This window comes from Channa argus, chromosome 7, assembly GCF_033026475.1.
Source record: "Channa argus isolate prfri chromosome 7, Channa argus male v1.0, whole genome shotgun sequence".
Taxonomy (NCBI): domain Eukaryota; kingdom Metazoa; phylum Chordata; class Actinopteri; order Anabantiformes; family Channidae; genus Channa; species Channa argus.
In genome coordinates, this window is record NC_090203.1 from 3,340,878 (window position 1) to 3,353,946 (window position 13,069).

Consider the following 13,069-nt stretch of genomic DNA (forward strand, 5'->3'; position numbering starts at 1 on the left):
TTTTCCCAACTTAAAAACTGCTCTATAATATAGTCTAACTTATTTTTCTGGCCATTTACCTCACGTTATGCAGAATATAGTGTTTCAAAGTGTTGAAATCATTCACTTACTGATATCCTCAATATTTCAGGCAATCACCAATACAAACGGTCTAGTTCTAGGTTGGAAGAGACCTGGTTCACATCTGTCTCTACAAAGATTTGTTTTTAAGCAAAGGTGCTTTACACGGAGAAGCGTCCATTCAACAAACTTGAAATTAAGGCACATGCATTCAGTCAGTTCATGTTTGCACACGGGCATGAAACTGATGCTGCTCTTCCATGGAAAGAGAAGAAGAAGAAACCCACAAATGTCTGTGAGATAACTTGAAATTGACAAAAGTCACACAAAAATAAATAAATAATGAAATTACCACAAATAAAAATACGAGTTTGTTTTCAATTTTTGATTAACCAGAATATTTTCGATAATAAAACAAATAAAAATGCCCAACAGATTTGTTAGACAATATGATTAAAAATGGATTATAGTGATATTTCACGCCGTTTCCTGTAGTTAGCATCACATGACTTCTGCAAACAAGAATCATTGAAAAGTCAATCTCTCTGTGGTGACAAACACTGCCCCCAAAAATAAAAATCTGCCAAATCAATTCAGCATTTCCAGTCCTGCTCACCGTTCCTCCTCGTGCCTCTTTGTGTCTATAAGGAATGTGGTATTTCAGATGCTGTCAGGTTTCCAGCCGGGGCCCACACTCTGCACGCTGTTTATTTTGCGGAGCTTATGGCAGCATCTCTGAATCAACACGTAGGAGGGCGATGGGCTGCATGTACTCCAAAATTCATTTGATTTCCTTTCAAAAGCTGTACTGTTCATTAGCTGAAGCAACACTGAGCAAGCGTGTTAAAAAAAAAAAACATTTATTTCTTCACCAGCTTAATTCTCTGTTCCACTTCAAACACAGCAGACTTGTTCTGAATTCTGCTGCTAGAAGAAGTGAATCCTATTTCACTGTGTAAATTGTTCTGGATAACTGCATCAGATAAACAGAGGGGGAAATGAATGTAAATGCTGTGTGCAGTTGTGATTGAATATGAGCATCAAGACCTCATCATCCTGACCGTTTTGTCATTGCGATTAAGAAATCATTCTGTGGTTGTTAGCTGCCTGATCATGGTCACCGATTATTCTTTAATTCTGAGACTATGACCGTGAATTACCACAAAGTGCATCACCTTATTGATGAACTGTTGAACATCTGATACAAAGAGTTAGCTCCATTAACCACAGCCTCCCTGACCAGAAATAGCTACACCCCCTCTCATTCTTTATGTCCAATTGTGCACTGATGAATAACAAGCCATCATACTCTGCTGACCCCCTGAAGGCACCGTTCCCGCTCCTCTATGGAAATGTAACCTGCTAAGATTCATGAGGAGAAAAGTGAGGATGATTTTTCCCCGACCCTACGGCCACTGTGCTCTCACTTCGCTCAGGTCTCACGCTCAGGTCTCACTGAGCCAGGCACCTTGTTTTGCTCCAGTCTTGTTTTTTCTAGTCTCTCTGTTTTTGAAGGTGGGCACGTCAAATCCATTACTCAATCTGCTCAATGGAGCAAAGCCCATTTACCAGTTGACTCATTTTAGATGGATCATTTACCCTTTCATTCTCTCTGACAATGCTACTGATGTAACCAGAGGGACCGAGGCTGTTTTTTTTTTTTGGGGGGGGGGGGGAGGAGGAGAGATAATGCTTTCTTGCTCTTTTTCAGTAGAGGTAACACAGACATAGGGAAAATGAGAGACCTCATGAGGTCTCTGTGGAGTCTCATCCAAAAAAAATAATAAAAATAACTTTTCCCATCTGTCCTACTTTGCATCTCATGAAAAACTTTTTACTGAAAGCACTTTGCTTTAATGTTTTCTACTAGACTTAGATTTGTTGCTTGCTTTGCACCTCATCTGTAATATGACTGATCAAACACTTTGCTATAGTATTGTTCTGTTGTGGCTCTGCTGAGAGAGAACCTACCATGTCATTCATGGTACGTGGAACATGTGAAAACAGCAAAGAATTTGTTACTGGGGGATTGAACCAGGAACCTTCTTGCTTTGAGGCAAGAGCACTAACACTCTGCCACTTATTGTTTTTAATAGGTTATACAGAATGGATGACTCTATACACAAAAGTGCTGCCACATGGCATCATGGACTGCAGATGTCAGAGCTACTGCCCAAACAGGAACCAGTTCTTGGCTTTTTACTAGGCAAATAACTGACCCTTAGCCCAGGAAAACTGGTTCCAGAGCAGCACCAACCCTGTTGGTCTAGAACAAAGAAGCATTTACATCAGAAGCTGGAGGTGGAATTATGAGGGCCATAAAACCATCTAAAGCTTTGTTTTAAATGTAAAAATCGGTGTCTGATTTATTCGATTTAACTGTATGATGCCGTTGTTGTTGATGCTGCTGTAGGCGGCATCAACTATGCTGGGATAGTATTAGCCTTTGTTAGCCTTTTGTACGGTGGTAATAGCAGTCAGAAGGTGTTGGATAATTACACTAAAATATTGAGTGTAATCACCATCTGAAGCAATCACAACGAGCAGCATTATTGCATTGGATCAGCAAAGAGATGTGCTTGTTGTGTTTGGTGGGAGCGTTGCTGTAAAGCGGAGATGTATTCATTAGGTGACGTAATGATGTGGCTCTAAGGTGGCTCTCTAGCTCGAAGAAGGTTCGCAAATTGTGCAAACTCTAAACCAGCACCAGCCCAGCTCCTACTTTAAATTGGTCACGGAGGTCAAAGAGGTAAGAAAAACCACATGCAGACAACAGGAACTGTGACTGGTTAGTATGGGCTGCGTGTGGTTCTGATGCCAGTGGAGCCTAATAAAACGTAAGCCAACATTAAAGCATGTTGTAGAAAGTAACAACCCACTAATGAGGTGAGCTGAACTTTCCCATTACGGCTCTGCATCATTAGGTGAATATAGTGAGGTAATAAAACCATGCAGCTGGATCATGTGCATCTATCTCATGTTGCAGTCATGGAATCAACAGAATAAATATGACAAACAAAAACCTAAGTCACACATCTACTGCCATTAACTTGTCAACTGTGTCAAATGCAGCTTTACACACAGAGGTGCCAATTTGCAACTACATGCTGTAGGGCTGCGTTAGAGTTGGAGATAAATTGCAAAGCTAATTTTACTGCATTTCATTGTACTGTGAACAAAGTTTAATCTACGCCGTCAAGCTGATGTTCATTACACTGACTGGAATTCTAATACAACCATACGGCAGTAAATGCTCTCTTCCTGAATGTTCAGCTTTGTGTTAAGTCGTTTACAGGGTTGTTAAACTGTTTGCATTGTACAGACAGGTGTTTCTGTTCTGAAGTCTCCCCCCAGTGCTCTAAATACTGTGGCCGGATTAAAAGAAACATCCATCAGTGCAATGCAGCACAGATCAATATCACATGTTCATCATTTTATACTTGCATAACATTAGTTTAGCATCTAAATAGTCAGGGAGCCCTCATGTTATTTTTCTTTACTCGTTTCCTGCGTTTTCATTTGATTCGTCACCTTTCCGTTTGTTTGCTCTGTGTGCTCCTATTTGATCAATGAGGTGAGTTACTGTAGGAAGTCATTAGACATGCTGGTATCGGCTCAGTTAATTGCTGCTAACCTGTCTGTTCCGTTCATCTGTGATCCTCTGAATCTGGATCTTTTTCCTCCCCATGTTTCCGGTGGGAGGTACAGAGGGGCTCGGTGAGGTCAGAGGTCAGGGGCTGATGGCGGTTGTTGTATTTCTCTTTCCTCCTGAAGTCTCTAATGTCTCTCAGTTTGTCCTCTCCGTGCACGCCGACTCTGTTGGAAGCAGCCGAGCAGAGAAGCAGTCGCCCGGGTGATTATTGAAAGAAAAAAAGAGGGAGAAGGAGGTGAGGAAAAACGGGGTTTGTCCGTCTTTAGATCATTGTCCTTTTTCTGAGGGCAGGTCATCCACACACAGGCTGAACAGGGGTCTTCTGCCCTCCCCTTCACCTCAACTGGGCAGCTCCTGAAAAACAACACAGAGGTATTCATTAGACTGAGAGAGATAGAGAGAGAGAGAGAGAGAGAGAGAGAGAGAGGAAAGTCTGGAAAGAGGCAGAGAGGCTCTGGCTGTATACGGTGACCCACTTTAGCTACTACAAACGCTGTCTCTGCTTTGACCCCTCGAATACGACGAGAAAAATAAAATACGCATTTGAGATCAAATCAGAAGCACATCGGGCTGAAATGGAGTGGGGGGGGGGGGGGGGGGGTAGTAGTGCTACATGCAGAGCAGGAGGCCCCCAGGGGCCCACGAGGAGAGAGGCTGTACTGTGTCAGCTTCATTAGAGGCATCACCGCCACATCACTGATCTGCTGGTCGCCCGCGGCAACCGGCTGCCCAGCCGGGGCCGCCTGACACGCCGAATGTGATTCCTCAATCGAAGGCAGAGCAAAGAGGAGTCTGTGAATTCTACATATACCCCCTCCTGCTATGGACCCATTTCATGACAGGAAACAGGTTTTAGTCTGTGTTTAACATAATGTGTGGTGATAACAGCGGCACCATACAAGAGTCGACACTCTGGATGGAAATTATTCTCCCGTTGCTCGGATTAAAAAACAATGTAGTCTGCCTTTTGTACTTAACACAAGTCTCAGCAAAGCAGGTACGAGCGGGCAGATTTCCACCAATGACACTTGGATTTTCATTGAGTGACGGTGGCCGATGCGGTTTTGTCCAAGGTAATAACATTATGCTTTATTACCTAAACTGAACACTGGCGTAATTCCCAGTGACACAGAAAGATTAAGAGTGTAAAAAAGTGTGTCTAATTCAGCCGTGCCTCTAACCGCCCATGAAATAAGAGAGGGGGGGGGGGGGGGGGGCTGCAGTGTGCTACAAAGCCTGATCAAAACCAGAGGATGTACATTTATACACTTCTCATTTCTAAAAAGGGCAGAGCAGAGAGTGAAAGGCCACAGTGTATCTGCAAATTCATGCAAACTCATGAATGAATGAGAAGGCGGTAGCAGCCCAGGAATGCAACAGAGGCGAGGACTGTTTTAGGCCCTGTTACTACTATTTGTGGTTTAGCTTTAAAAATAGCGCTCTATATATACATACAGACCACTTGTAAACACAGCACGGCGCGCGCGCACACACACATATGACCGGTTTGATCCAAGTAGCAGCATTACAGAGCCGAAGCATCTGGAAAGCTGCGAGTACAGACACCACACCAGCTCCCCAGCATAGTTTGCATTCCCTCTACCTGGGAGAGCTGCAACGAGGAGAACACCCTCTATTTACATCCATTCTTTTCAAACAAAGAATGTGAAACAGTCTGCCGTGAGTGACATTCCCTTTGTGCTGCTGTGGGCGCTGCACTGCATGCTCGTTTAGGGAGGATGCAAACGGTTTAGCTTTGACGATGACTTGCTTATAATTTATGCGCTGATGGGAGAGAGTGGAGGGGGGGAGAGAGAGGAAGAAAGAGTGTGTGTGGCATAATTGTTTTGCAAAAAACCCTCCATGAAGAACTGGAACTGGTTCTTAGACAGAAAATCTAAAGTGAGCAGCAGGAACTGAATGTACAAACTACAAACTGTGCAAACTGGCGACATCTTTCTAATATGTGGTTCCAGTCATTTTCTAAAAAAAATAAATAAATCAAATAATAAAATAAAAATCCATCTTTATCTACTCTGCTTCTCATCATCTCCTTGCTTTGACTGGCATAGATTTAATAAAAGAGATCAGTAACAGACAATGAATTCTACCTGGATCACCTCGTTAGTGTACTTGTGGGGGAAAAAAGTATATGTTGTACAATCATCCCCTTTTCATTCAGCTTCAAATTACACCAAGTAAATAGGTGTTGGTAACACATTTTAACTAAATAATAACGAGGTGTGTGTTCATCCTCTCCCAGAGCCTTTGTTAGCCACGGAGCGAGCTGGGGCAGTCGCTCCAGCTGCGGCGAAGTTCAAAGGCAGCACACTGAGGGATTTGTCTTTAGGCCGTGGGCTGATCACACATGAAAAGGCTGCTTTATCTGCTCAGGGTGGTCAAGTCTCGACCTTTTACCCTTCATGCTGCCGGAGCTCGCTTCCCATGTCTGATGTCAGGCAGAATCTCTGCCCTCACATGGGAAGAGGGGGGCCTGGAGTGTGTCTGCCGCCTCGCTGAGCAGGCGAGAGTGACAGAGGAGAAGCTCTGGACAATGAAAAGATAAACACTGATAATTAGAAATCTGCAACGGGCCTCGATTAGAACTCTAGGGAACGGCTGAAAATGTTAGGATGGTTAACATGGGACTAAACTCTTCTTTTACATTTCCTTGTAAATAGAAAATATAAAAAAATCAAAAACTGGAGTAAAGGAAGTCACTGAATTTCAAACAATTGCACAACACGATCTGCAGGTGTTCACGGCTTTAGAGCTGTGTATCTTCCAGTGTGCACCTACTGGTCCTGCCACCCTCCCCGATGTTTTGTTGTTGCTTTTGTTGCCATTATTCTTTTCTCTCGCCACTTTCCATTCACCCCAACCGGTCAAGGCAGATGGTCGTCCACCCTGAGCCTGGTTCTGCTGGAGGTTTCTTCCGTTAAAGGGAGTTTTTCCTCTCCACTGTTGCTTATGGGGAAATTGTTGGGTTTTCTCTATACATCTTTATAGTCTTGACTTTGTTATGTAAAGTGCCTTGAGATGACTTTGTTGTGAATTGGTGCTATATAAATAAAGTTAAATTGAATTGAATTGATAAAACTCCAGTTGCTACATCCACTACATTTTTAAATACAGATGCTAATACATTAAAGGGTGATAATGATACTGAACTTGCTTTTTTTTTTATCTACTTGACATCACTTGGTGGAACCTTCACTTGTGATCATGTCATCTCCTTGCTCGTACTATGGGAGGTTGTCAACCTGCTTTTCCAGAGCTCCTCCAGATGACATCATCTGTACTCCTAATTATGTTCGGATGATGTCATCTGGAGGAGATTTTTAGCTGGAAGCAGAGAACTGTTTTAAATTAGGGAAGTCAGAATGAAGAAGATCTTAGTAATGCAATGATTCTTTATGTTAATCCACATAAACACAAACAATCATATATTCCATTTTGCAAAGAAAATGTTAGGACTAAAAGAAAAAACAGAACCTGTGCAACAAAATAAAGTATCGAAAATGAGCTAAATTTAAATGGTGTGGAAGAGAAACATAATACATTATTATTGTTCAAATATGTCCACTAAGCTTTAGAAGAGGCCACATCAGGTCATACCCTCAGGACAGCCTGCAACAGCGATTAGTCCATAAAAGAACAGTTAGAAAATGTTGCATCGCACCATTATCCCTGACATCTGTTGCTGTGGCTGTGGAGCATTTTAAAGCTTCAATCTTCTATTTAAATGATGTGGGTGGAAAGCCATGAGCTGTGAGGGCAATATTATGATTTGAATTCATGAGGTGAAAGTGAGCTGGTATGCTCTTTTTTAGTGGCAACCACAACCACAGTATTCAACTGTTGGACAATAACATCCTCCCTTCCCATGTCACCAAGTGCCCAGTTGGTTTGTGAACCGCTGACCTTCTTCCCCACAACCTGCCCTGCTGTCCTCTAGGTTACCGCTGCCCTTGATAGTACTAATACATTCCCACCGATTTTGCTGCTACAGGCTGTATGTGTCAGAAGCTGCAGGGAAGGAGCACAGGTCGGCGACAAGCCATCACACACACACACACACACACACACACACACACTTCAAACCACTTACGTGCCACAAATGCAGCGGGGGATTGATGTGTTTGGGTTAGACACAATTTGTGTCCGCACTGCATTCTGTTGGCATTTACAAGGAAAGAAGTGATGTAATCAGATGATGTGGCTTCGTGTGTGTGTGTGTGTGTGTGTGTGTGCGTGTGTGTGTGTCCCCGCATTAGGGGCCTGACTGATACAGTACATTATGCGGAGCAGATACACGAGATAATTAGAGCAGAACAAAATCTAGAGTAGACTAAAACTGAAAAAAAAAATTTCAAGGTTTTTGGGGATGTTTATTTGTGTACAGTACCATTAACCAATCTGGGACCTTTACAAATGTGCTGAGGTAGCAGTTGCCAGTTTCTGTTCACATCCATGGATCTACTAACATCTTTTCATTGAAAATTTTGATACTAGAAAAAAAAAAAAAAAAATGTAAACTGTGTTGACTCAGGCCTCTATTGGAGTCAGCAGAAAAATGGCCCCCATCCCTTGAAAATCCTTATTAATCAATTTAGAGAAGCCTCATTATTGTCACCACATGATAAGGCTCTGATATAGGGGAAACCAACCCTGGACCCTGAATGAACGAACACACCTGATCCAGGCTATCAGTAGTGGGTACTGCAGAGATAGTAGGAAAACAAGCAGGGTTGACCATCCCTGCTAATACAACACTTAAGAATCAATATATTGGTCAGGGTGTGTGCGATTTGTTTGTTCTATTGTGCGCACGCGTGCATGTGTGTGTCTTCCTGCACATTCAACCTTTACTGCTGTAGTGTGTTAAGTGGCAGCAGAGCAGCCTGGAGCACAGAGATAACAGTCAGCAGTAGGAAGCTAGTAGTTAGGGGGGGGGGGGTCGGGTGGCGGTGAAAATGGTTCATGGCTGCTGGAGCCGTGCCAAAACACTGCTGAGAAATTCATCACTGTTCCCACTCAGCACCAACATCTGCCTCGCCTGACTGTGACCAGCTCCACGATGGAAAGCCCAAACTTTAAACTACACTAACCTAGACTAATCTGCTTCTATTTGGGTTGAGTGATGTGATGGAAACATCATTTATGCATATGCATGTGCATGTGAATTGCAATACCTTGCAGGCATGTTAAAATCAAATCATTAAGGCAGAGACAAACTCTGTACAAACAAAGGGCAAAAATTAATAAAGCTATGGTTTGAGAAGAGTCTCAAGTAGCTGTAAGTCCAGCTGAGGCAAACAACATTCTTCTAAATGACACTATTGGCCAGCTAAGGAAAATAACTAAGCATTATATTTCTTAAGAAAATGCATCCAGAGTTGCTTAAACAGTTTCCAGACTGACACAGACAGTCGTCAGTATTTCAGGGAAAAATGCTTCCTCTTCAAAGTCGCTCTATGAATCACCGCTGAGTGTTTACTAATCTTGGTACGGCATTTAGCATTTGGGAGACATTTGGCTCCTGGCTAACACTTAAATGATTGAAAGGTGGGAAAATACTGACTTTTTTTTCCTAAGCTACCATCAATAATTGCTCATATTGTCAGGAAAAAAGTATAAAATAGTCATAGTCATAAAATAAAATACCAAATAAATAAAATGCTATTTTATCTACATTTAAGTACAGTCGAGCATACTCTGCCTAACTGAATAACAAACCAGCCTTTATAACCTTTAGCACCTCTGTTAAACACACCCATAACCAGACACAATGCTGATTAAAAAGGTAAATAAACCCGTTAACTTTATAACAAGTTGAGCCTCCTCTGACTCAAAGAACCACTTTAGCTCAAACATCTTGGGATATCTGGTATGAACAGTCCTCTTGAAGTCACTCCACAACTTGACCGAGCGACTTCAAATTATTATTGCTGTGTCTTAAGCCATTTTCTGGTAGATTTGCTTCATCATTTACAGTCGATGTTCTGCTATTTCACGCTCCCTTCACTGTCACTGTTGATGATGCCGTCATGTTGGTATGGAATCCCATCAAAAACTAGTAAACTCTAGTTTTGCCAGTCCATTAAACTTTTACGACATGTCTAAGTGCTGTATGGCAAACTTCAGGAAACCATGCACAATGATTTTTGTATGATATGCTCATAAAAAAAGATTTTAATCAGATGTTTCCTCTAGACTTTAGAGGTTATTCTGGGCTTCTTTTGCACCTTTCAGCTTTGGTTATTTGGAGTCATCTCACGTGGGGAACCACAGAACTAGACTAGTTTTGTCTACAGACAGTTTGTCTGGACTGATGAATAGCTGCAATCTTTCCAGCTTTATTCAAATTAACAAACCTACTCAACTGATAGCAGATGGTTCTTGTGAGCCGCACACAATATAAAGTTTCTTAATCAATTAAGAATTATTGTAGAAATAATGTTTGCTAATACTGCATCTGAAAGGAGAGGACTCCTAAACCGCTATTGAAAATATGTTGTGCTAAAAATAAGCATGATTCTGTAAGGCATGCTGGATAAAAATCTTCAGCAAATATCAAAAGTTGTATGTCATGATATCATACTAATCGTGTTAACTGTTGATGAAATGTTTAAAACGTCCGTATCAGTTAACGGGCTGTACTGCCAGAAAATCTCAGGAATCACCTTGAGATCTGCAGAGGACTACAGGGCTTCAGGTTACGAGAAGAGCCTGGCTGCATGTAGCTGCTCGGAGTCGTGACCTCTGCAGTGGGCTATCAAGATGACTGATCTGTCCCTCTGTCTGAGGTCTGGGTGGATCAATATTTCACCAATATTCATTCATCACTCAGTGTTCACTAACTGGTCTGACGTGATGGAAGAAACATGAGATGACAAATGATAAGGGCAGATATAATGCATGAAACCAAATTGGCAGTTGCTGTACTGTTGCAAACTGAATTTTTTTTATGTTCAACCAGAGAACAGCACTTCCTGGGTCTATTGTTCTGTACGACTTCAGCAAGGACCTACATTAGTCAGGCAAATGCATGTAACCTGGTATTAGGTTGCAACGTTAATATTACTTCTATAATCTAAGCGATGGTTGCAACAAACGTAAGATGATGCTAATAACTTTCTTTACAATCAAACATTGTGCAGTTGGCCTCTGCTTCTTCATTTTATACCCATGCTTTGTCAAATTAATTTAGTAGCCACATACTGAGAATCAAGAACAGCTTTCCCCCAATATCCTTAATTGTTCCTGGGTTTGTGGCATTAATGACTACGATGCGGCTGTTTCGAGCGACAGCATTATGACGACCATCTACATTGGGAGGTCATTTTATCTGAGGTGGAAGTGGCACGTACCTGGTACGTAAAGCAACTAGAACAGAGTCGAGCCGAGTTGAGACAGTGCACTGCGATAGAAAAATGCTTAAAGTGCTAAAGTATTTCTTTAAGCTGTCGTTATCCGCATGTAGGACTACTGTCACCATAAAGGCATTAATGCCAAGGTTCATACAATGCTCGCCAAGATCTAGACACAACTGTAACCATGAATCAGGTTTGAGAACGGAGGGGCTTCTAACTGGGCCACTGAATTCCCTCATCTGACCCGGTGAGGCTCGGTTTGCCGCCCAACCTTGAGGGTGTTCTGCCAGCACCAGCTGTGTGATATTTACAGCTTGTTGCCTCATGTTTCCAGGCAACAATTGGACACGGCTCCTGGCATACTCAGGCTTCAGTCACCCAGCATGCATCTTTGCTATATCAACAAAACCCTATGCTTGATTTTGTGGTAGAAGCATCAGCAGGTGGAGAGATGGCAGAGAGTGTGACAAATAGGGCAGGATGGGAAGGAGATGGAGGAGGGAGCTGCTGGCCTTATATCTGAAGCCTGGCTTTTGACTGTGATTGTGCCTGTGCATCTATGCTGCCAACCCTGGCAGTGGAATATGAACCCCCCCCCTCCTCTTAACCAATCATAGGTGGGGCTTCGGAGAGGTGGGGAAGGGCTGATGCAGCGCTAGGGCAGCACTTCTGAGGTTGTGATAGTGGTCTAGGGGATGGAATGGGCAGTAAAGAGATCTCTGCCTCTCGGCCTGTGAATCACGCGCACAATGCCAGGCCGCCGTCGATACTGTGTGCACACACACTCTCAAACACACACACACATAAAACAAACAACCTCAAACACAGACAAAATAAAAAAAAAACAAAAAAAAAAACAACACACACCCACACACTTAACACAGGGTGCCCTAACTGTCACTGATCTACTGTTTGTTCTCATAGCCGCTGGCATGAACACAGCAAAAACACCCTGATAAAACCCATAATGCAAACAGAGACTCACAATGATGCCTTTTGTCCAGCAGCTCAAAAAGTATGTGGAGCTGAGAGGCTGTGTTGGCAAGTCTCACAATACTTTCAGTGTGGTTGGTTGTTGACTCCGGGACTTGCCCCTGTAACTGCATCACCAGCATGGACTATGTGGTTTGACCTGTCAGGTTACATCATTGCCAAACGTAAGCGCACAGGCCCAAGGGCACACCCATCCCAGAAGGTGTGAGACAATTGAAGCAGCCAGTCAACAATGCAAGGGAGAGACCTCACATTCAGGTGAGGATTTTTTTCTGTTTACTAGTGTGTTGGCACCAAAACATCCAACAAGTCCTCCGACCTCAACGACAAGCTACGTCGTCTCATATAATCCACAAAAGCCCCTATGCCAGCAGTCTTATGTGTAAATCCCATCTTTGGTGCCAGGCAAAAGGTGGCTGGAGTAACACAAGTGTTCCTTCTAAATACTCAAAAACCAAGTATTAAACTCAAAAAAGTCCACCTGACATCCACAATATGTCTCCCAACTGGCTCTGCTTGTCATGTTATCCTGCCAACAATTACAGTATTTTACAAGAGAAAGGTCCATTTTAGGAGCTCAAAAAGAAGTCAAAATTAATATTGACTAAAGATAGATAGATAGATAGATAGATAGATAGATAGATAGATAGAGAGATTTTAATAAAACACAGTAGTTGAAATACATGCACTATGAAATGCTCAAATTTGAGAGGCTTGAATTTATTAGTATTTATGGTAACTCAAGTTGCTGTTTATTAATTATCCATAGGCTGTTTAATCTTTTCCGTACTAGAATTAATAGTGGAAGAGTGACACATAAAATACAAATGACCAGAGCTAAGAGAAGAAGCAAAGAGAAAGGCTACTGAAGATTGAGTATCTCCTTTGGATTGCCACTTTATTCCATTCCATTAACCTCAAGCACTCATTGTGCAGAGTTTTTATGGTAAAAGCCTACAAAGACAGGAACTATCCAGTGGGGTCAGGG

The 13,069-nt window shown here is 42.5% G+C and overlaps 1 protein-coding gene across 11 annotated transcripts in view; it reads right to left on the reverse strand.

The window, feature by feature from the left end:
* The window catches only part of mef2d (myocyte enhancer factor 2d), a 94,812-nt gene that overhangs the window by 55,478 nt on the left and 26,265 nt on the right, over positions 1-13,069 (reverse strand). For all 11 annotated transcript variants that reach the window (XM_067511861.1, XM_067511863.1, XM_067511868.1 and 8 more), the window contains exon 2: positions 3,695-4,066. In XM_067511861.1, the coding sequence (XP_067367962.1) occupies positions 3,695-3,748 (54 nt within the window). In that variant the 5' untranslated portion in view covers positions 3,749-4,066. The remainder of the gene's footprint in view (positions 1-3,694; positions 4,067-13,069) is intronic.